General features: G+C 36.0%; 1 protein-coding gene across 2 annotated transcripts in view; it reads left to right on the top strand.

Moving 5' to 3' along the window:
* LOC124798036 (integrin alpha-PS4-like) overlaps positions 1 to 26099 on the top strand; it is a 179330-nt gene that overhangs the window by 91575 nt on the left and 61656 nt on the right. For both annotated transcript variants that reach the window (XM_047261256.1, XM_047261255.1), the window contains exons 5-12: positions 3321 to 3415; positions 9348 to 9396; positions 12683 to 12790; positions 12868 to 12959; positions 17693 to 17908; positions 22319 to 22433; positions 24070 to 24264; positions 25240 to 25410. In XM_047261256.1, the coding sequence (XP_047117212.1) occupies positions 3321 to 3415; positions 9348 to 9396; positions 12683 to 12790; positions 12868 to 12959; positions 17693 to 17908; positions 22319 to 22433; positions 24070 to 24264; positions 25240 to 25410 (1041 nt within the window). The remainder of the gene's footprint in view (positions 1 to 3320; positions 3416 to 9347; positions 9397 to 12682; positions 12791 to 12867; positions 12960 to 17692; positions 17909 to 22318; positions 22434 to 24069; positions 24265 to 25239; positions 25411 to 26099) is intronic.

The raw sequence follows: 26099 nt of genomic DNA, 5'->3' as shown, positions 1-26099 counted from the left end.
GAGCCACTGTTTTTAAGGAGTATTTCAGACTAAGCATGTGTCTGACTTTACACAGAGTACTGTCAGTTCTCTATATACAGTGTACATCACTTAAAACCTGCACCACAAATATTGTGAAAATGGAAAATGGTATTGACGTACTGTTTTCAAGGAATGGATTGCTAGTGAGGGACTCATATTGTTATCCAGTGAAGAGATTGTAATAATGCTCAGAAAGAGTATTTTTTGTGCAAACATACACTTTTTTAAAGGGAACAGTGCCTATTGACATTAACAGACTAGAAGTTGGGTAAATTGGAATGTCTGTGGTGTTTGTGCAAGATTCTAGTGCAAGTCATTTATGAGGTACCATATTTTGAAAAGTTTCCATACCTACATGTGTTTGTGTCATCATAAGATGTTGTTATGTTTGCTTACAGTGTGCTTGTGTGTTCCCTGAGTGCATTGCAGCTTGCTAGTCAGTTAGTGTGTGACAGTCCAAGCCTAAGGTTGTGAGTGGATGACAGGACTGACCAATGCAGAAAAACCCAACATGTTCATGGTGTATGGAGAGTGTAGAAAGAATGCAGTGCATTCAGGTGTGGCGTATGGTACAAGATATCCCAATAGACATCAACCATCTTGGCAATTATTTATCAACATGTTCAATCAGTTATGTGGAAAGTATTGTAACGCCTAGACAGTGTAACAGAAGGAAAGAAGTGACAACAGAAGACAGAGACAGTAATATTCTTGCTGCTGTTGCAGTTGATCCACACTTTAGCTCTTGCATAATTGCATGAGAAAGTGGCATGAGTCAGGCATTCTCCATTGACATAGGTTCCATCCCTATCATACCTCTCTTCAATAAAAGCTACATGGAAACTATTATGACAATCATGTTAACTTCTGTTCATGGGCATTAAGACTTCTCCAGATCAGTCATGTATCATGTTTAGTAATGAAGCCAGTTTTACCAATCATGGCCAGGTAAACCACCAAAACATGCATTATTGGTCTGTTGACAATCTCCATTGACTTTTTCTAGCAGAATTTCAGAGTCCATGGAGTGCAAACATATAGTGTGGGATAGTGAAACATCAGCTCATAGGCCCATTTTCATAGAACACTGAATGGATGCAAGAATTATACATCAGTAGCCTCTTAGCAGACAGTCTTCCATGGGTACTAGAAGACGTCGCTCGGCAGGCTAGGAGAAACCTGTGATACCAATGTAGTGGCTGTCTGGCTCATAGTGCACAAAGTACTACAGCATGTCTTCACAAATTGTCTCCAAATCATTGGATAGGATGCAGACGACCTGTACCTTGACCAGTCTGTTTCCTGCATTTTACACCTGTAGACTTTTTTCTGAGGGGGAAGCTGAAAGGTTTTGTCTACAAGGACATACCAACTACATCCAGTGATATGCAGTGACATATTACAACAGCCTTTTCAGATATCTCTGCTGAAATTCTAACATGAGTGCAGCAGATGTTCCATACCTGACTCATCCTGTTTAGTCAGGTTAATATCTGGGTAATGTGAATATTATTGTTAGCTAGAATTTACATCTCTGACATTCCAATAAATTGTAGAAGGAATGGTTAATAAAGTTCTTGATTACATTAGTTTTGAATATTTGCGTATGTCCAACTCCCTGCCTGATGTCTGCCAACAACTTGTTAGACCTTTTCAGCAGAAAGTATAACACTTTTCTGAACCATAAATGGAGAAGCATAATGTATATGGAAGCTATGTTTACTTGTCAAATAATGGTTGTAAATTTCTCAGTTCATAAAGGTTTCATTCTTATTAATAACTACAAATAAAGTTATGGAATAAGTGTTTCGGCATGTAAGTGTAAGAATCCTAATATCGCTGGAGAGGTTTCTGCAAGGTGTTTGGTTCATTACTTTATGCAGTATTCTTACTGGGTACTTTTCGATAAGTATTACCTTTTGACATTAGAATCACTGCCCCAGAAGAATGTGCCATAAATTGAAAGTGTGCAATTTATACTAGCAATCTCATCCTCAATTCAATGCAGTTAGAGAGATTTCTAAGTGCAAAGCAGGCAGAAGTGAGCTTTTGGTTAATTTATCCATGTGCTGGCACCACTTACTTTTGTTATACACCTATATGCATGTATGGAATTGTTGTCAATAAAATAGCTTATAACATTTATCAATAATTTGACTATTTCCCATAGTCTTATGTTTACTGTTCAGAACAAAACTTCATAATACAAACTTGGAGATAGGTCCAAGCAAAGCCTTGTGAAAAAAATGAAGTTACCTTCAACTTATACTATTTACAAATATGGTGTGGAAGGTTATGGCAGAATGCAAATAATTAAGGAGTAAATATAACAACCCGCCATATAGTAAAAGTGTTGAGATATTTACAGGTACAGCTGGTGAAGTTTTTAGTCTTGTTCACATGCCTGTTAATGACTCAACACTTTTATTACCTTTACCTCAAAATCACTCTCCTGTTTATGTGTATATTTTCGACTCGATTTACACCAGGGCGCTTCATCTCAATAAAGCACCACACCACCTTCTGTTTTCTCCCAATCATTTAATGCTCTGTAAATTTCACTCTGTTAGTTCTGCTCCCTACAGAGACATATCATTGTTCTGTGTATGTTAAGAGGTTCTGTTTTTACCTTTAAAATGCAAATAAATTGATGTGTACCTCCAATTATCTCTCAAAAATCTTGTACCTGCTGTTGCACTGACATTACTTTTAAGCTATGCACTTTAGCACAGTGTATGAAAGATGCTTCAGCTAACAGATTTATCCTATGCTTCTAAGTGCTAAGCAGAGAACCTATGGTACTTTTGATTTGCCCTCACTTAATAGCAAAGGATGAGCTTCAGAAATATGGAATGTATTAAATAAGATTAATAACACACTCAAACAACTATCACAAAGAGTCAATGATTAGTATTAAGAATATCATGAACACTTCATCTGCTGTTGATGAAATGACAGCGTCACCACAAGTTTGAACACTGAAAATATGTCCCCTGGTATCATATTTCTTCACACATTTCGCCGAGACCTCCAGCATATTAAAAAAAAAAAAAAATGAAAATATCTATTACCGTATATAACATATGTTATCTGATAAGAAATCACTAGGGCAATTTTTATAGCACTGCTAAAGTAACAGCAAACCATTATTTGGTTTTCTTAGTTAAAACCTCAATTAAAGGAATCTATCAAAACTTAATTATATCAATATTTTCTGACCCAATTACTGAATTACTTAGTAATTAGCTTAAATGAACACACAATAAATTGTTTATGGAGATTTCCTATTTTGTTTGCAGGAGATCAAGGTTATGAAGAAATAGAAAATGGCGAGAAGGCTATAAAATACTATTACAGTTATGGACAAGCTGGACTGGCAGTTCAGTTTGCAAAAGTAAGTTCAAAAATTGATTTATCAGTCTGCAAAAAACAAGTTAACAAATTTTTTCATGGTACAATATGTTAAATGGGTTCCAAATAACTTTCTGGTTCAGTTATTGTAAATAATTTATTCTTTTTTTCATTTGCATCTTGTTCTCAAGCCAAAGTACTGTATAATTCAAACCTGTATCATTGAGATAAACAGACATAGTACAGTACACTTTTATTCTGAAACAGCATCATATCACTATACTGACACAAGAATCCCTCATATTACATGTAATCAAAATAAAACACCATAGAAGCTATCACTTTGCAATCCAAAAAGTATGGCACTTAGTGAATTTTCATAGCTTTTCTTTTCTAAATCAGTTTAGTTTCATTTACACCATGAAGTATTATTCACTGTACTGTCCTGCTGAAAAAAAATGTTACTTTGTTGTGCATATTTCAACTTCTTGTTGGTCTGCAGAACATTTACTTTGGTGATGTAGTCAATAAAGTACCATTTTGCCAAATCAAGAATTAAAAATATTGTGCAAAGATAATAGCTGCACATATTGCAGAAGTCTCTTCATAAATCTGAGAATTATTGCATTGACTTTCTATACATGTACCCTTTACTAGCTATTTAAATGAATTTCAGATTAACTGCAGTTTAGAAATACGCAACACACCACTCAAAAATATTATTCACGAAGACTCTGCCTTCGCTAGGGTTCAGAGTAGAGCTATATAACCTTGTGCAAAAGTCTTCTACAAGCTGTCTGTAGGGAATCCCTGCCAGTCCAGTAGAAAGTTTAAATCATATACAGAGTGATTCAGTTGCCCCTATCAATGTCATTTTATGCAACCCACACTCTTATATCTGGCCTTCAAAAATGAAACATGAGATTTTCATATTGTCCTGCTAGCTACATGTGAACCATTAGTCCTACAGAAAAAAAGAACAGGATCTCTTCATACGAAATTTAAAGTAGTTAAAATTTATACTGGGATACATTTTTGCTGGAGGCCGCAGTTTTCAAGTTATACAGGAAAACATACAAAAGTGATCTTCTAAGACACCTCCATCTCCACACTCATCCATCACCAGTCAGGATTTCCAGTATGTTGTTCAAGGCACTCCCTCCTACCACAGTGCTAAAATTTCTGAGTAACAAATTATTCCTGATTTTTGACCTTTTTTATTTCTATTGGCTGGGCTATTACAATATTAACATAGTCATCTATTCCATCAACATTATTAATTTAAATGTGCCCATGAGGGTAACGAAAGCAAATTGACTTTCATAAATCTTAGACTAAGACTAATCATGTTGACAATTTGATCCAGACTTAATTCTTACAAGCACAACAGTTTTGTATTCTGAAGACCTGATGAATACAACAATGTAATTTTTTATTTTATGCTGTTAAAATTCCCAAAATTTTAGGGGAAATTTTCAGAGACATCAGTTTTACAATTTGTAAGTGCTCAGTTAAGCTAGAGACATAATAAGACCATTCAATGATTACCAAAAAAGGTCAGATGTGGGAAATAATTTGTGCAGCTACAACATTTTTACATAGGTAGGAGGGATACCATGAACTACATACTAGGAATCCTGACAATTGGAGGGTGAGTGTGGGAGTGGGGGTGCATTTGAAGGTCTTTTTAACTGTTTTTCTTGAATAATTATAAAACAATGGGGTACAATGAAAACGTATCCCAGAACAAAATTTAACTACATTAAATTTCCTAAAAATGATCCTATTCATACTTTTTTTCAAGGAACTACTAGTTTGGGTGTAGTGAGCAAGAGAATATGAAAATCTCTCATGTGGACTTGAAAGCTATATATAACATAGCAGGTTGCATAAAATGAGATTGGTGGGGGCTGCTGAATCAGCCTGTCTGCACTACAGATACATGAATTGAAAATTACTGTTACTAGTTTCAATAGCAACAACAATCACTGTGTAAATGCCTCTAATCTTACAGTATATCAGTAACTGCTGTCCTTTGATAGTTATTAAGAATTTGTGTTAAAGTAAATGAGCAAATGTAGATAAACAAGAGCTAATTAGTTAAATTGAAAGGGAGCAGCTTTTTTGCTGAATGCATGGTTGTATTTGTTCGATTAAGTTATATTTTACACCATTTTACATCTTTGAAGATTCTGACTATCTCTTTGGTACATAATTGTTTTAGTGAATAAACACGTTGACTCTTCATTGTAAAATTGTGGACATAATGCAAAGAATGGATGAGTAAAGACAACCATTTCCTACTACAAGATTAACCATTCAAAAATTTTTGAAATAAGAAATATCACATTTGTGAACAAAACATATACTTGGAAAATCCAGAGGTATTTTGTTGGAACAACAAACAATGTGCCTCGCTGTCTTCTTCAGGTAGCACCTGAAGAAGACTGCGAGGCACGCTGTTGAAATATCGTGCGAGAACAACGCGAACATCCGGCTGGATTCCCGAATATCCAAGATGTCAACAGATCGCCGGGAAAGCATGAAGAATTACAACAGTCAATGTATTTCACTGTGCAGTAAAATTTCAAGTGGAAAATGTACAACTAAGAAAATATTTAAATTTCACTCAGCTCTGTGAAATATAATATTTTTGTAGTTGAGTCAGTAACCAGCAACTGTTTCGATTTACTTTTCCTTTATTAAAAAATCCTATATCACTAGACAGAAATACATCTTTCCACAGTAACAACTAACATGAAGGCAGCACTGAATTACTACCACAAACACACTACATTTGGCAGGTGCCACCACCATCTATGAATTTCTAGAATGAAGGAATGGGTACTAGAGGAAGTAAAGCTGTGGGGATGGGTCGTGAGTCATGTTCAGGCAGCTCAGTCAGTAGAGCACTTATCAGTGAAATTCAAAGGTCTTGAGTTCAGGTCTCAGTCCAGTCTAAGTTTTAATCAGCCAGAAAGTTTTATCTCAATGCACACTCCACTGCAGAGTGAAAATTTCATTCAATAAACATCCTCCAGGTTGTAGCTAAGCCACGTTTCTCAGTTTTCTTTCTTCCAGGAGAGCTATTACTGCAAGTTTCACAGGAATGCTTCTGTGAAACATCATTAAACTATACATATGAGGTCTTGGAATAGTGGATCTACACAGAAACAGTGTGTTACAAGTTACAAAATAGTGTTATAAGATGGCTTAGTCTGTTAAAGATCTACTGAATAATGTTTACTGAAAATGTAACACCTGTGTAGTAAGGCAGACCATATGAAAAAGAAGTGAAAGACTAGATAGAAAGTAACGACTAAATACTGAAAAAGGCAATCTGGAATTAATATGTACTGAAATTTTTAATTTAATGACTTACAGTGATCATAGTGTAGTGGATTTGATAGTGCAAGTCACTTTCATATCTAGTGAAATCTGCAGAGTCTCAGTGAAAATTGTTTGTAAAGTTTGTGTCATACTAGTGTAGATCACAAGCCATTTGAACGTTCTGTAAGACAATAGAGAGCGAACATATGCTAAATGCTAGAACTGCTAGCAGTTTGTTACACATATCATTAAAGAGAAACATTTCGTAACATAAAAAGTGAATAAAGCATTCAGAGGTGAAAAGTTGATAGTGGTGTTTGGCTGACTTGATAAGTATCAAAATTCAAACCTGAGGTTAGAAAAGCATACTAATGTTATGGCATTCAACACAGTGTCCGCACTTTGTGGTCCAGCCACTTAGAAACATTCTAGGCCCAAAAGCTCAGCAATTTATACATGATTTAAAATGCTTCTGACACATTTGTGTCTGATATATCTTAAAGGGTTAATATATCTAAAAACAAAGATGATGTGACTTACCAAACAAAAGTGCTGGCAGGTCGATAGACACACAAACAAACACAAACATACACACAAAATTCAAGCTTTCGCAACCAACAGTTGCTTCATCTGGAAAGAGGGAAGGAGAGGGAAAGACAAAAGGATGTGGGTTTTAAGGGAGAGGGTAAGGAGGCATTCCAATCCCGGGAGCGGAAAGACTTACCTTAGGGGGAAAAAAAGGACAGGTATACACTCACACACACACACACACACACACACACACACACACACACACACACACACACACACACACACACATCCATCCACACATACACAGACACAAGCAGACATTTGTAAAGGCAAAGAGTTTGGCCTAAACTCTTTGCCCTTACAAATGTCTGCTTGTGTCTGTGTATGTGCGGATGGATATGTGTGTGTGTGCGAGTGTATACCTGTCCTTTTTTCCCCCTAAGGTAAGTCTTTCTGCTCCCGGGATTGGAATGCCTCCTTACCCTCTCCCTTAAAACCCACATCCTTTTGTCTTTCCCTCTCCTTCCCTCTTTCCTGATGAAGCAACCGTTGGTTGCGAAAGCTTGAATTTTGTGTGTATGTTTGTGTTTGTTTGTGTGTCTATCAACCTGCCAGCACTTTTGTTTGGTAAGTCACATCATCTTTGTTTTTAGATATATTTTGCCCATGTGGAATGTTTCCCTCTATTATATTTAAAGGGTTAATATACATTTAAAAAAGGCCAATCTTCAAGATTTATTTTTTATATTTATTTTAGTTCTTTTATGGATTACAAATTTTTACAATAATTATGGTGGAAAGTATAATTATCCTCCAAAAAAAAGTATGAGGTGAGTTCTTGAATAATTTGGCACCTAAATGGTTTTTATTCAGAAATGTTTGTATCATTCTTGTATGCAGAGAGATACATTGCAATCAGGGTAATATCAGCTCATTTCTTTGCTGTTTGTTTTGCCACTAAATTGTCTTGACTTCAACAAACAAATTTTGAAAACCCATGTTTGGTACTGCTTCACCATGAGATTCATTTGTAAAAAAGATGAAATTAGGACAAATGAAACAGAACTAAACTGTAACTTCAGCAGCAGCATTTGTAGCAACAACATTAGCAAAGAAAAATTGTAGCTGACTGTATATTACCGAAACATTAATCTTCTTCAGATTGTTCTCACTCAGATATTTATTTCTCCCCCCTTTGTAGAATCATTGAATTCTTCATCCTGAGCTTTCAAACATTCTTGTTCACCCAGCAAGCATGGCATATTTAGCAGAAATATAACAAAATACAAAATTCACACATGAAACTCATGCCAACAAGAGCACACAATGGCTCAATGCTCTTACATTTGACATTCGAAATAATGCTAGAAATTTTCAAGAGAATGCAGAATCTGTCAAGGGGTAGATAATATGGTGTCTGTATATTGCTCCCATACAAAACTAGCTCTGTTTTCAAGTGGTAAGTAGCTCACACATCATGAAAATCACAGCCTGAGATGTACTTGGGTGCAGTCATTTGAAAACAGTTTTGTGCCCTGAGCTACTATCAGGCTTGGTCACCAAAGTGTTAGTCAGCTCAAATTCTGTTGGTGTGCAAACTTTCATAACCATCTTCTGCAGCACTCAGAGAGGAAAGAAGGTTGCTTATAGATAAATCTCCCAACAGCAGCACATTAAAGAGTGCAGGATATTGTTGGTGATATATGCAGGAGGACTTATAGGAAATGCATCAGTGAATATGACAAACTCATTTTGTATCTGAGTTGTTGTACTGGTTGAACAACATAATACTTCAATGAAAACTGAAATTTAATTCCCGTAAACACTTAAAATAACACAATGAAAGATAATTTCAAATGAGAAATAGGACATTGCACCAGATTATTTGCATTCTATTCAACAGACTAAGTGGCACATTATAAACATTATACTTTTCATGACACAGTGTGTATGAATTGTCTTTGTAAATGTCATTTTTATTTAAGAGGCATATCGAAGTGCAAATCTTTTCATTTAATTAACTCAACTAAACATATTTCACAATCGCAATTTAAAATAATGCAAACAAATGACATTAAAAATCTTTTTTCTTTATGTATTACTTTCTTTTTCAGAATGATACTGAAATTATAATTGGTGCACCTGGTATATATGTCTGGAAAGGTAAGCACTGCAGAGTTCTTCTCCATTTAATCAAGTAAAGTAAAATTCACATCGAAATGTGTGCATTATGTTACTGCTGTCAAGTGTTTAAAGAAACTTCCAAAAGTTTCATTTTTGTTGTGCCATCATCTAGATATCAAATGATCCTTGTTACCAATCATGAAAAATCATTGCTTTCAGAGAAGTAGGTTCATGAAATTGATGTTGATTAGAAAAGAAATAAAATTTCTGTTACCTCTTTAGGTGCATATATCTTAATTACATACCATATAAACACAAATGCATTGTGACTGCTCACACTAACAGGGCAATATTCATTCACAACTGGTTTCTGACCTCACTTAGTTAATTACACTGTGTAAGTTTCATCAAAATTTTTCAACTCTGCTTCTCAAGGAAATATTTTTAGAGACTGACAGAAAGAAGCAAAACTGATGCAAATCTGGATACTTACTAAATATGTTCAGTTAATGGCACTTACTTTCAAAGTAGGACCCACCTCAGTCCACATATACCTACACTCATTTCTTTCATTCATTGACATCTTTCTGCACATATTTTTTTGTGAGATTGCGCAGAGGCTTGATTAGTTTTGGCTTGTGTTACAGTTGAAGAACACATCTATAGTAAATTTCTCACTCATTGATTCTGAGTTGAGCAGTTTTGATTACTCTTGTCACAACATGAGGAAAGCTCAAAATCTAAAAACAGTTATGCACTAATACATTATGATAAAAATTTCCTTAGTACAGTGAGCAGTGTCATACATTTTGAGCCAGTGTAATATTATGAACAGCCATTAAGCTATCCATGCACTAGCTGTTCCACTGTGTCTTCATGTGAGTTCATGTTACCAGCAAATAGTTACCAAAAATGTGTTGAAGATGACAAGACGGGTTGTATGATGAATGACTGTGTTTAGTTACTATATATTAAATGACAATTCTTTTTAATTTCAGCATTTAAAAATAGTAATAATACATACAGTTAAATAAAAGAGGTGTAAGCCTGTTTATATGAAAATTCGATTGTTTAGTGGCATTACATTACAAACTATTTGGTATTGAACCATGCTGACAAGCCATGTCCTTTCACATCAGTTCTCAGCTATATGAACCATCCTATGTACAACAGACAATTCTAAGAGTTTTATCCTGATACTTTATACAAATTACAGTTGGTCATTCTTTTTCTGAGTTTCATCTTTTATCTCATACAAATATTATGCACAGTACACAGATTGAATGTCTGTCTGAAATGATGAATGCAAATCTTAGTTAGTAAAGTTATGACTTAGCTAAGAACATAAGTTTGACATGTATGTGAGGAAAGAGGTGCCTGGATCACACTTTATTTATCCACATAGTACTTGTGCATTGGGATATGCAGTACAAGAATTGGCATGTTACCTTGTATTGCTCAGTTCTTTTTTTGAGGATCTGATGATGACGGTCTGCCAGAATGAATTATAACTGTAGACAATATGTCATTTTATAAGTGTATCATGATTGCTCAAGTCTATCAAGACTTTCTAGCTTTTATAATCAAAGTTTCACTTGTGGCACTGTTTCCTTTAGAGCTACTTGAAATGTTCAGCCTCATATTAATTATTAAGTTCCCTGTTTCCATTTAGTTGTGTACTGACACAGAATGTACAATCCTAAAGCATAATGGTGCATTAAAAGTAAGAAATAAATGTTGAATTTCAAAACAAACATACATAATCAAGAAGCAAGATATGTGGCGAGCCAACTGAACAGCCACTCTTACTTAACATTCTATTGGCATGAACACACCACATTCATAGTTTAACATTATCCCATCAGTATCAAACATCACAAACATCCCACCAATGAGTATTTACTGGAATGTAATAGAGGGGAATGAATATTTGTGCCACAAATTGCATTTCAACAACAATAATTTTTAACTCTTTAGCTGGATCTCTTAATGAAGCACCACTCAATATATACTACTTTCTTCTCTCTTTACAGCTCTACTGCCTTCTTCCTTTTTTACTCCTCTCTGTTATCTTATGTAACTTTTTTTGCTTCTCATTCATACATTCTGAATTATCTTTACATCCTCCTATTTTCTCTGTTTCCATGCACCTTATGTTTGTACAGCTAAATATTTTTACTGTCATCAGTATTTCATACTTATTTTTAATTGTTGTAGTTTTCATGACTTTTGATTTTATTTCCCCCTTTCATCTAGCGTTACCCCTCTCTTCATTCACCCCTATCAATGTTTTCTGTATCTCTTATCTTCATCTGTATTCTGTGATTTCATGCAAGTATTGATTCCCATAGTTTAACTATTAGTGACAGAGTCTGCATATTAGCTTACTTTATATACTTCCATTCAATGAAACTTGCTGTAAGAATAAATACCTGATGTCCCTCTAAGAATTTCATACAGGCAAATATTTAAAGAAAATTAGGCATAAATGTCACACTACAATTATTCTCTTACGAAGTTTGTTGTGGAGCAACAGACATTATTTCAGAATAATAGTAGTGTTCGTAACTATAGTAGTGTTCATAACTATAACACTAGGAATAAAAATAACGTCCACTATCCACAACTCGATCATACTGTTGCACAGAAAGAAGCAAAGTATGCATCGATAAAAATATTTGACCACCTCTTTCCTGAATTAAAGGTGCTGAAAGATAATAAATAAAATGCTTAAAAACACATAGGAATAATTTACATTTGACAACTCTCTCTATTCCATAAATGAATTTTTTAACAGAAAATGTAGATGTAATGGGGTTAAATTTATCAAATTTTGTTGTAGACCTAAACAAAATAGTCCAGTTATGTAAACTGCCAACAGGTAACCATGTTTTCACTAATAAAACGTATCTTCCTTGTGAACATAATGAAATGCTTCATATCATGTTGAACTGCCACAAATATGACTCATAGAATGTGCAAAAAATAGAAAAAATACCGGTAAACTAATACTATAATCTTGCTTGATCGACTGTTGTAGCTTCTGATGCCTTTTCAGCATCTTGGTTTTTAAATGCTTCGGGGGTTGGGACTACATTTACTTTTATTTATCAGCTACTCATCTTTGCTTTAATTTATCTTATTACTTGTACCGTATCTCTTTGCTAACGAAGGAACTGATTAAAAGTCCCATAAGGCAGAGAGAGACCCAATGTCTGTTCCACATCCTGTACCTTCTGTGAGGAAACAAATAAGTACAATGCAGTACAAAACACCATATTACAATAATTATTAGCTTCAACATTTATATTTGATGTGTTTCAAGGATCTGCTATCATATTCAGAACAGAGGAAAGTGACAAATCTAAATACACCAAAGTGGCAGTTCCAAATCCACGGCATACTCCATCACTAAAAGAAGATTCGTATTTTGGTGAGTAAAAACAGAGTTAGTATAATCTCTCTGTGACTGATTTTCAACAGTTTCTAATAGCATTGTACATTTTTAAGGTTATTCACTGGGGACAGGAAAATTCTATGCTGATACAAATGAAGTATTCTACGTAAGTGGAGTTCCACGTGGTGCAGATTGCAAGGGGAAGGTGAGAGAGAATGTGTGCTCATATATACTTTATTTTATGGTCCTAATTTCATATAGTGCATTCTAATTTTATTTGAAAATAGTTTGAAATTTTGCCTTTGTCTTTATCTGTAAGTTATTTGGCACATATTAAAAATAATAAAAGGTAAAATTTAATGTTCTCTGTTGAGTCCTCCCTCAACATGTCCTAATTTAAGTGTATGATCTTACCATGATAACTGAAATCTGGTAGCCTGCATTACCTAACAAATGTAATGTATAAATATAATCACATTTATTGTACTACATAAATTATAAATAAAAATTTCTCACCTCCTATTTGACTGCCCATAGAGACAACTCAGTATTGGGTATGTTGGGTTGTTAACCATTTTACCTAACCACATGGTGGAGTCAGTGGTGTATGAAAGCATAGGCACCTACTGTGGTGTCAGTGCGACATACTGATCTCCAGGCAAGCAGGTGTGGTGTGACAAAGCCATTGTTTGTTAGCCAGTAATGGTTATCTCTGAATTTCTTTGTATCTGCATCTTTATCGGTGATGCTCAGAGCAGCTTGACTCACATCCTGTCCACGGCTTCCTTCTTAATTACTCACCAAGTAAAAGCACCACTGAAAGTTGGCATAGTGCAAATGTCTGGGCTGCAGCAGTCACTCACGGTCTCCTGATGCCTGATGTGCAGGCAGTGTCTTTTGACTGCTGCAATTAGACTTCAGAGGCAGTATTCAAGTTGTATTTGGTGATGTAAGCCAGACAGCATGAACTCAGTCAAATGTTCATGCATCCAATCATTGGACAGAAAAGAAAACTAACTAACACAGAAAGGGAACTAATGATCTCATAAAAAGCCAATATACCCCAGGATGAATACAGGAATCAGATTCAATGTCTGAAAACAGAGTGGGAAATGAAATGACATCCCTCCAGAATTCCAAGTCAGAATGTTCTACGAGAAACAACATGTACATCACTTAAATATGACTTGCAATGAAAATCTTCCACAAATATCCCTCTGAAAGCTTCTGTTCAGAAGTTTTGTTCTTCTTTCCCTACTCTTATGCTTCAGGATGCTGAATTTCTGATCATATTGTGTTGTTTTGCTATGTCTCCCAATGAATGATTCATTCAATTCCTCCATCCTTCCAGTCATGGTTATAGGATACCAACCTTTTTGATTTTGATTTCAAAAATCCCTGGACAGCAGCCAGCACGAAACACATGAACTTCAGGCTGTGTTCCAGTGGTGTTCTTGTCACTGCATCAGCCTCTACCCACAGAAAATACCCTGTTGGATTTCTCCTGAGAAATGGTTGTGAATGTTTTCAGATGTCCTGTCTCTGCTTCCCTTGATCTCCAAGAAGGCAGCAACTTTACAGCAGGTCCATTTTACTGTAACATGAAACCCTTTACACCTCCTTCTCAAGTGTCTCAGGTCCTGGGAAACTTGATGACGTCCTTCACCTGTCAGTCAGTGTTTGAACAGGATACCATTTTCAGAGTAAAGTATAACACATACAAACCACAACTGTCTATCTTCTGTGGTTTTGTGGAAAGTCTCACAATAACAAAGTGCAGCTTAACTCAACCCTATTGTTTAGAGTGGCAAGCTGCAAAGTATTACAGTAGGAAAATTTCTCAAGAACAGGCTCTTTTCTGTTCTATGACATAACAATTCATGGCTGTATCTGAGGCACCCATTGGCTCCCTAACACAGTGAATTTGCAAAATTAGAGATCATATGTAGAGAGAATGACACATTTCACAAGATGCTCATTAAATTTATCTATGCCCAACAATAGGTTTATTCAAGACACTGAAAGTCACTTGATGTATATGGCAGTGAAGTTTTAATACAGTAATGTTATAGGCAGTCATTCCTGTATCACTCCTGAATACAATAATGTAAAAACTCTTTCCCATAACTCTCTGTAAGTGCTATCATTAATAAAAAGATTTTCCATTATTACTGTAATTATTACTATGCTGTTTATGGGAAATTGGTCCTTGATATTTCACAAGTACCTTTTCACAACAGATTTTGACTACTGATACTGTCATTGAAACCTAATGTCCACTTGTCTCTGTCAGTGCTCATTACTTGATGTCTGCTATTAATCCAGTCTGACAGGATCCCACTTATTTAAGACTAAGACTAAGAGTCTTCCTCAAGTGTTCCATTTTTTGTTTTTTAAATGGAACAAATTATTGAGCCAAACATTTTAAAGCCACATGATCACTTCTGTTCATAGCCCACTTCTGAACTTTATTATATGACTAATTGACAATTTGTTCTGTTATGTTTACTGAATGTTGAGTCTCTGTTTGCGCACTATGCTGTAACATTGCAACTACATTTTCATCTATGAAATAAAATCATCTTTGAAGTGCTTGACAGTTAAAAATTACAATTGTGGCAAAATCAAGATCTAATATAAATATTACAGTGATATAAAATACACATCCCTTGGTCCAAATAGTCTGATAAATTGTAGGAGGAGTGACTAATGAGATATTCTGTATTCTTTTATTTTGTCTCTGAATATTTGAGGACTTTCAATTAGCTGCCTGACATATACTAGCAACCTTTTATAGACTTTTGAACTTCACTCTGAACCCTAGAGAGAGATGCATAGACTGTCTGAAAATTAATTTTCCATCTAGCCCATTGATCTCTGGTTATGGAGAATTCAAGGTCCAATATTAAATCTACACACATCAAAAAAAGTTTTGTGTCACCACGGTGTGCAGAACTCCTGAAAATAGACATTGACTGTGGATATTGTATCACAGACACAGTCCCTTTTACTGTTCAGAGATATCAGTAAACTCACCCAAAGATGTAAACAACCATGCATGAGCAGCACCTATTAGACTGAGGGGGTCTGATAGCCAATCAGGTACACAGCTCCTGTTGTCTGTAGTTCAACCATGCCTAGATGGTAAATACCGTGCTTCGATTGTGTCCACATTGTTACTTTGTGCCAGGAAGGGCTCTCAACAAGGGAAGTGTCCAGGCATCTCGGAGTGAATCAAATTGTTTTGTTTGGATGTAGAGGAGATACAGAGCGAAAGGAACTATTGCTGACATGACTCGCTCAGGCCGCGCAAGGGACACTACTGAAGTGGATGACTGCTACCTACGTATTATAGCTCGGAGGAACCCTGACAGCAATGCCACCGTGTTGAATAATGCTTTTTGTGCAGCCACTGCATGTCATGTTATGACTCAAACTGTGAGCAATAGGCTGCATGATGCACAAATTCAATCCCGACGTCCACGGCAAGGTCCATCTTTGCAACCGTGGCATGATGCAGCATGGTACAGATGGGCCCAACAACATGTGGAATGAACTGCTCAGGATTGGCATCATGTTCTCTTCACTGATGACTGTCACATGTGCCTTCAACCAGACAATCATCAGAGATGTGTTTGGAGGCCACCCGGTCAGGCTGAATGCGTTAGACACATTGTCCAGCGAGTGCAGCAAGGTGGAAGTTCCCTGCAGTTTTGGGGTGGCATTATGTGGGGCTGACATATGCCGCTGGTAGTCATGGAAGGCACTGTAATGGCTGTACAATATGTGAATGCTATCCTCTGACCAGTAGTGCAACCATATCAGCAGCATATTGGCGAGGCACTCATCTTCGTGGATGAAAATTCGCGCCCTCATTGTGCACATCTTGTGAATGACTTCCTTCAGGATAACGACATTGCTCGAATAGAGTGGCTAGTATGTTCTACAGACATGAACCCTGTCGATCATGCCTGGGATAGATTGAAAAGGGCTGTTTATGGATGATGTGACCCGCCAATCATTCTGAGGAGTCTACGCTGAAATGTCATTGAGGAGTGGGGCAATCTGGACCAACAGTGCCTTGATGAACTTATGGATAGTATGCCATGATGAATAAAGGCTTGTATCTATGCAAGAGGATGTGCTACTGAGTATTAGAGGTACCAGTGTGTACAGCAATCTGGACCACCACCTCTGAAGGTCTCGCTGTATGGTGGTATAACATGCAGTGTGAGGTTTTCATGAGCAATAAAAAGGTCAGAAATGATGTTTATGTTGATCTCTATTCCAATTTTCTGTACATGTTCCAGAAATCTCAGAACTGAGGTGATGCAAAACTTTTTTCGATGTGTATATATTGGAATCTCAATGTGTAGTTACTTCCCAGTTACTTATGCTCTTTCTTATTGGTGATTGTTTAACGAATTTTAAAACCTTTTGTTGCTGGGGCATATAGACTGTGTTTTCAAGACTAGCATTGAAGTGCAGCACTCAAAGAGCTGTTCAGTGCAGTGCTCACTGAAGTCATGGCCTCAGACCTCATTACACTTGTGTGTTTATGGCCACTCCCTCTTTCCTCATAAGAGAGAACTTACTACCTCATAAGAGAGAACTTACTTCAGTTTACACATGATTTGGTATGTAGGACATTTGCAACTGTGATGCATGATAATTAATTTAGAAAGATCCATTTGAGTTGTACTAATTAATTCAAACCATGACTGGTTTTTGGAATTTAAACCCCCATCTTCTTCCCTCCTCTCCTTTGTATGTCACAGTTTCATACACTTGAAGATGGGATTTTAAAATCCTGAAAGTGGTCATGGTTTGAATAAATAATTAGCACAACTGAAGTGGATCTCTCTACATTCATTACTTCCACATAATTTTACAACGGAATTTTTTAATGTTTAAGGTTTACATCTTTCTGTGTTGCAGATTCTAATATTTTCAGTTAAAATAGACCAGGAGAGGCAAAAATCAGAACTTTTTATAATCAGTGAATATGAAGGAAAAGTAATGGGAGAATACTTTGGGGCTGCCATTAGCATTGTCGATCTCAATTCAGATGGTCTTGATGACATTCTGGTTGGTGCACCATTGCATCCTCCACTGGATTCTGGAAGAGTATATGTTTACATCAATAGCTTACAGGTATGGATGATGTTAAATGATATCAGTATTCAATAATCTAGCAGGTATGTGGACCTAAACATATAAAAAACTGTAACATGGCTGCTGTTAGCATTATCAAACTCAATCAGATGGTCTTGATGACATTCTGGTTGGTGCACCTTTGCACCCTCAATTGGATTCTATAAGAGTATATGTTTGCATCAATAGCTTACAAGAATGGATGATGTTAAATGATTTCAGTATTCAGTAGTCTAGCAGTTACGTAGACCTACACATATAAAGAGCTGTAGCATGGCACTAGGTGACTTACGGAGTTTCAAAGCCTCTTACTTCCTACTACAGTATCCTACAGGGCATCTGTGCTTCTGATAGTGCATATCTGCTTGCTGCTATTCTCATACCATGAAAAAACAGAAAATTTTTACTTTCAGTTATGACTTTCTGTATAGGGTGTCAGAAATAAGTTTGATAATGCCAATGTGATATCTCAGGGCAAGAAAAGAAAATTATACCATTAATAGGAAATTTAGTCTATGATTGTAACAGTACTCCACACTTTGGTGAATCCCTGACAGGTGGATAAATTCACAATGATCAATTAAAGTGGGGGTAAGAGCTAGAGAAATCCATTGTATTTCTTGCTGGAGAAAAATAAATGAGAGAAGGGTAAGATAAAAATGAAGGGAGATCAGTGTTTTCTTGTTTACATATTGAGTAACCCTGAAGAAGTTTATCACATGCTTGCAGAAGCATTAACTACAAAAATTCAAGTTATTACATTCATTTTTGTTCATGTAAGGTAATATAGTCTTTCATGATTTACAATGTATCTTCAGAGCTACATGAGAAGCATTGTATAGTGGAATATTGTTGATTGGTACTGAATTAATTGGTATCATGAGGTAGCTATTCTCCAGTCTTGTTTCAGTTGGCCTTAAAAAAAAAAAAAAGAAGTGCTTTTGGATGTAAGACTCCCTCGTAAAACTGGAGTCACCAACATCAACTACTTAGGTGAGGAGTAAGCAAAACTGCTATTCCTCTTGGCACAAAAATCTGAATTACGAGAGTTGACTGAAAAGTAATGTCTCCACCTTCCTAACTTTTCAATAGTTGGCAGCATTGGTATGCAGCAGGTACTGTCCTGTTCCGGAGCTTCTTCATTACAGCTCCAGATGGCGGGAAGCCTTAGCATTAAATGATTGTGTTGTTACAGTGTAAAGTATGGAACCCTGCGCAGATGGTCGGTCAATGAAATTTAAGCAACATGCAGTCATTGAATTCTTGACAGCAGAGGGTGTCCCCCCAAAGGCGATTCATCAGAGAATGAAAGCTGTTTATGGAGACCCTGTTGATAGGAGTACTGTGCGTCATTGGGCAAGTAAGTTTAAAGATGCTGAGGTGGGAACATTTGACCTGTGTGACAAACAAAGGGCTGGATGTCCTCTGACAGCCACCACTGAGTTTCACATGCAAAATGTTGACAGATTGATTCATGATCATTGTATCACTCAGAAAGAAATTGCAAGCACAGTCAGCATTTCACAAGAACGTGTAGGTCACATTATTGCTTTGCTTGGCTATCGGAAGATCTGTGCACAATGGGTACCCCATATGCTGGCTTCTGAAATGAAAGTGCACAGACTTGAAGTTTGCCAGGAACTCCTCTCGCGTTGTGAGAGTGAAGGTGACATCTTTCTCCATTCAATTGTGACAGAAGATGAAATGTGGGTACACCATTACAATGTCATTACACTTCTGATGAAGACGTTGAGAGAACTGTGAGACTGTGGTTGTGGAAACAGTGTGTTGACTTCTTCCATGATGGCTTCAGTAAACCTGTTCGTCATTGGCAGAATTGTATCCAAATGGCTGGTGATTATGTGGAAAAGTGAATATTGATAATTAAAGATCACATTCTAAGGATTATTCTGCATTTGATTTATTAAAATATTCCCATCCAAACCGAATTAATGAAGGTGGAGGCATTACTTTTCATTCAACACTCGTATATCTGTAGTTTACAAATTATAGTCCATCATTTCAGGGACGTATGCAGCAACCGTTCTGAAATTTTTGGTTTGTTCTGAATAGACAGTAAACTGGATCTGTAATTTAGGATGGTGGATTGTCATTGAGAGCTACTGAATATTATGCAGAAAAACTATACCTGTAACTTTACCATGAAATATAATAATCATCTTTCTCGTTTTATGGAGTAGAAAAGTTGAAATGGACAAGCTCCACCAAAAGGACCATAAGGCTTTCCTCTGTAATATCATGTGGAAAATAAACTGCATATTCTCCTTAATAAAGCCTTTCCATGAAAAACATCTTTTTTATCTTTATATTGCATTGACTGGGTGTCATGTATTCAGCATTTTGACCCAAAAACATGTACTGTGGACCTACCAAAAAGCAGATGAGATAAAAGAAACATTAGACAATGAGATTTTGTAGACTTCATGATAATTAGTGCTGAAATATCTATTCAACAGGATGATGATAGGGGAAAAAGTTGCTATAGGTTGGTGAAAAAAAAAAAAATCTTAGTACCTGTGTGAAGTTTTGCAAGAAAATAAAAGCTGATTTAAGTAAGAAAGGCAATACACACACACACACAATAGGCATATGTATGTGTGTTTGTGGGTATGTTTGTGTTTTTGAACTCTAACTCATGAAAGGATAACTCTAAAAGCTAGCAAGTTTTCTTTCTTTTCTGTGTGCCTATTCACAACTCAATGTTTCCACTTTTCTGTGAGTGGTCTCCTTTAATCCTCGAGTATTCACATCCTACAGGAACATAAAAACTAGTAAGTTAGCAACAAAGTGTAGTTTTTAGAAGGGATGTTCAATAAGTAATGAAACGCATTTTTTTCTAAAAGAAGACTGGTTATATTCAGGATTCCAATACACCATATTATTCCCCACTCTTTTGACAATAAAAAGCTATTTTTCGGCATAATCTCCATTCAATGCAATGATCTTATGCCGCCTTACTGAGAGGGCCTCTATGTGCATGTGGCACCACTCTACTGATTGATGTCAGAGTCCATGTCTTACTGCATCAATAACCTCCCCATCCTCCATGTACTGCTCCCGTAGAGTACATCCTTCATTGGATCAAGCAGACTGGAGTTGGAAGGCATGAGATCCAGGCTGTAGGGTGATTGAGGAAGAACAGTTCAGTGAAGTTTTGTGAGCTTCCCTCAGGTGCACATACTTGTGTTAGGCCTTGCACTGTTATGGAAAAGGAAAAGTTTGTTAGCATTTTTGTCACAGTGAACACATTGAAGTCATTTCTTCAATTTCCTGGTGGTAGTACAACATGCTTCAGAGTTGATCGTTGTACCATCAGGGAGGACATTAAACAGAATAGCCCCTTCAGAGTCCCAGGATACTGTCACTATGTCTCTTCTGCCTGAGGGTGCGGCTTTCAACTTTTCCTTCAGAGGAGAAGTGGCGTGTCACCACTCTCTGGACTGCCATTTTGTTTCTGATTTGAAGTGATGAACCCATGTTTCACTTCCTGTGGTGATGTTCAACAAAAATTGGTGTTAATCAGCCTCACAATATGCAAGCAATTCTGTACAGATGTTCCTTCATTGCTCTTCATGATCTTCTGTTATGCGGTGAGGAACCCAGTGGGCACAAGCCTCACAGTACCCCAACTGGTGGTTGAGTGTGTCAGTACTACCAACAGAGACATCCAGTTGAGAACAAGATTTTTGATTGTTATCCATTGGTCACCTCGAATAGGAGTGACCACACATTCCAACATTGCAGGAGTCACAGCTGTGGCAGGCTGGCGCACAGGAGATCGGACAGGATTTTGCGACTTCATTGTCATGATGATGGACGCCTCACCCAGCAACTAACCGCACTTTTGTTCACTGCCAGGTCTCTGGAGATATTCTGCAATGACAGCTCTCTGCTTGAAAAGCATCACCTTTGCAGACATCATTTCAAAGGCTATTTACAGTGCTGCCACCTATTGGAACTTCATGAAACTATAGGAGCTGAAGCAAGAGTATTCCACGATGTCCCACAATAAATTCTGCAGTTTTTCAACTGAAATTGGTTGGGGAAAGAAAAAAAATTGTTGCCTTACTTATACTTATTGAATGCCTCATGATATTTTTAAACATCTATACAAAATTATTTTTATTAAAATATACTGCTTTTAGGGACTCCTTTTGAAGTTAAGATGCAATTCTAATTATGTTTCACATACAGTAAAATTGTTTAATTCAGTGTCAGTTACAACAAACAATTCATAAAAATTAGTCATGCAACTTAATCAGCATCTAGAGAAAACCACATTTTTAGATCTTCTTAGAAAATAGTAATGTGTTGTATTGTCTCTTACTTATTTGTAGCATTTGTACAATTGGTGAAATGCTTTCACTACACAGTGATTCTGATTTACAGAGACGATTTAAAGAAATTGGTGAAAGTCACAAAATAGTTGGTTCAGGTAGTCCTTGGTCCCGATTTGGTTCCGCAATATCAAACCTTGGTGACATAAACATGGATGGATTTCCAGGTAAACAAATTATTTTCCACAGATAAATGTAGCAGTTAGAGAGAATAAGAAAACAACAGCTGTAGTATTGATTCACTTACTGTGAATTTTTTACATTCATTATTTTATATTATTTATATTACATTATATTATATTTACTATCTTTAGTTATTCTTCATGGGAGGCATCAGATAGTGTGTTGACTATCACAATAAGGCAAAAAACTGGTGAAAACAACAGAAGATAATTGTGTTAAGAGTTGTGGAAGCATGAATAAAAGGAAAGAATAGAGGAGTGAGAAGAAAACAAAAGAGGAAAAGGGGAGTATACATAGGTTTCACATTGGTAGATTGTAGGATTCTGGGGCAGCTCTCCCAAAGTTCCATCATCTGAATCAACATTACTTCTATATCCTTTTCCACTTTTTCTCTTCTGTCCCTCCCACAACATCATCCTTAATTTATTAATTATTTTCCTCTATTTTCCATTTCAATCTAAATTTCATTTTTTCTTTGGGTTTTGACTTGATACTACGCACTTTTCACTATTTCCCCCATCTTTTGAGTCAAATTGTCCATTGCTTTTGCACTTTATCAAGAGGAAACTCCTCCCTTCCCTTAAAGTGCTTTTTTTGACACTCATGCTTACTCAACCTGCCAAGTTTTCCATCCTAGAAATTCTCTTCACATGGGTCATTAGTGATTGTCATATCTCAACATTTAAAAAGATTAATATGTTACTGGAAAGTCCTTGATAGAATATAAATGACTGAAGGAGTAAAGTTACCATTCACTGTCTAGTTAAGGAATGAGGAGTCAACAGACACCTAATCGAGATTAAATTTGTTGAAAATTTTTCAGATAATGTTTTCCTTAGAGCTAATTCACAAAAACACAAACATACACATACATGGCTACTTTTTCCAGTGAACTACACTTTCCTTGTGCCCAGCCCATCCAACTCTTAAAAAGTTTTTTCACACTGCATAATTTATTACTAATTTCATGGAATCGCTACTGAAAATAAAAATATATTTAATAAGGATTTAGTCACTTACTTTGGTTCAGAAAAGTATCCATTATTCAAGAATCACATTTTTAATAACTTGACAGTAGCCATAAAATGTTTAACTAATAATGAAGTTCAAAAGAAGAAGAGACTAAAGTATTTATTGCTGGCCAACTACTTCTATCCCATTCACAAATGCACATATTTTTGTGTAACATCAAATAATGCAAGTATTGCAAACAATCTGTGTCTTGAACAAATTCACTGCAGTAATACATTCAGTGTAAGTAAGTGCTGTAAAATGATTTTTCTATTTGATGATTCTGTGCTATACTAGCCAAGAAATATCATATCATCACATAGTTGAAGATCTTTTCACTATGAATCTATGGAATAAAAAAAAAACTTATCTTATCTTGCTTTCTTTTTAACATGACTGTTAATTAACTGTCACAGTTTGTATAATATGAAGAGAGGATTTGTTTTCCTATTTTTATCTGAATGAATTTCACATTTGACCATTTTCATTTTTCCCTCTTCTCACTTTTATTTGTTGTCTTTTCCTCTAGATGCATTAATCTAGAGTAATTTTAAGTTTATTTAATTTATTCAACAGTATATTAGCAGTTTACTGAAATATGGATTTCAGACATTGCTGTTGGAGCACCATATGAAGCTGAAGGTCGTGGTGCTGTCTATGTGTATATGGGTAGTGGTACAAGCAAGACAGGACTGAGAATGCCTTATTCACAGCGCATAGCTGCCTCTGAACTCAGTCCTTTGTTGATGGGTTTTGGGATTAGCATCTCTAGGGGTTTTGATGTCGATAACAACCACTACAATGGTAAGACTTCTCTCTTCTATACAAGTGTATCTAACAAAGTTAGCTAGTAGAAATAACATGTAAAAGAATAACTGTTAACATTCTATTAAGGCCTCAATATTAGAAATGGTTACTCTATAAATGGGCATTTTCTGTGAAGCTTAGGGAAATAAAATTAACGAAAACACTCTCAGTTTCTACAGCACTGTTTGAACACAGACACATTTTATTGCCGCATGAGCTACATATAAAATAAATTTATAGCAATTTTGAGGATTCATTTAAAAGTATATAATTGCATCACTAGGTAAGCAATTGGCATAATGGAATTCAGAAAATTTTCACCTTACAGGAAATGTTGTTATTCCTGAATGTAATATGTTGATTCATGGTCGATGAAAGAAAAATTAGCAGGACACTCATAAAGTAAACGGTTTCTTTGCACAACACTATACTACACAATACACGGTCCTATTGCATATATCTGTCCTTTCTTTCATCCAATTTGTAAACTAGTTTGTTCAGCCATCTTAAGAGACCCTCGTCTTTTGAGTAAACTGCAAACAAGAGCGCAACATCACATTTTTTACACCAGCAGTGCATTCACAGGAGTGACTGTTTTGTTAAGTGTCATAAACAATCTTATACTCAGGTGGGTGGCTGAAGTCAAGCATTTGGAATGCTAATCACACTTAACAAACTGAAATAAAATGTTACTGGAAAAATGTTACACTAATTTGAAAATAAAAGTAACAAGTAACTTTCAAGATTTGGCACTGTAAATCAAGGTTGCTTGCCTATCAAATAGAAGTATAATAGAACAACAGTAACTATACTAGTAGCGAGAATAATGCAATAATGAATTCTTTTTATATACCATTTTCTATTATGCACATAATAGATCTTTGCAGCAACAGAATTACTTGGGGTGAACCTAAGTGTTAAGTGTTAACACAACATCGAGTCATTTATAGTTGTTTTTTGTTGACTTTACAGATGTGGCCATAGGTGCTTATGGATCTGGGCATACTATTGTTCTACGGTCATACCCAGTAATAACATTGCTGCCACAAATACTTGCACCCAAAGTTATCTCTATCAATGATACAAGCTTCAATATATCAGCCTGTATAGGCTACCGTGCACAGTATCCACCACCGATGGCTCGTAAGTAACTATTCTTTTCTTTTGCTCTTATTCTGTGTGTACACTGGAATGAATCAAGAAACAAGCTATCCAAGTTGTCACCCACTTATCAGTGGATTTTCTATTTAGGAAATAATGATCTCCCCTCATGTACATGCCATATTCAGTCCTGGATTTCTCATCAATGTAAATAAAAATAGAAGTAAAAGAAATAATATTAACAAAGGAGAACCTTGAGGGTTAACAGCAAGTCAGTACAGTGTGAGATCAAGCTGGACATTTCATAAGCCATTCTGTGTATATTTTACAATTATCCCTTTGTACATTCTAGACAACTGGTTGAACTCTTCTCACTAAATGTTGTTATATCCACTCATCAGATGGTTCAGTGATCCAAGAAAGTGCCTCAAATACTTAGGAATCTTACCCACTTCTACCATATTCATATTCATATAGTTCATACATTCCAGGAAGTTAACTCCAGTTTCAAGTTTGCTCTCCACTAATGCTAAATTTTCTCATTGTTCACTGAAGAGAATTTTGCTGAAGTGTACAAATTAATAAAGGAAGAGTGGAGTATATCATACCAGCAGTGCTTTGTGCCTGTCTGCACATTGTTCAAATCATTCAGTGTGTAGGAGAACATCACATTGATAAATTCTTTGCTTTTTATAGGTACCACAGACCTTGACCTAAGAGCATCCTATGCC

The sequence above is a fragment of the Schistocerca piceifrons genome, chromosome 5, assembly GCF_021461385.2.
Source record: "Schistocerca piceifrons isolate TAMUIC-IGC-003096 chromosome 5, iqSchPice1.1, whole genome shotgun sequence".
NCBI classification, from domain to species: Eukaryota; Metazoa; Arthropoda; class Insecta; order Orthoptera; family Acrididae; genus Schistocerca; species Schistocerca piceifrons.
The sequence above is the reverse complement of the archived record's forward strand: the minus strand, read 5'-3'. Positions and strand labels throughout refer to the sequence as shown.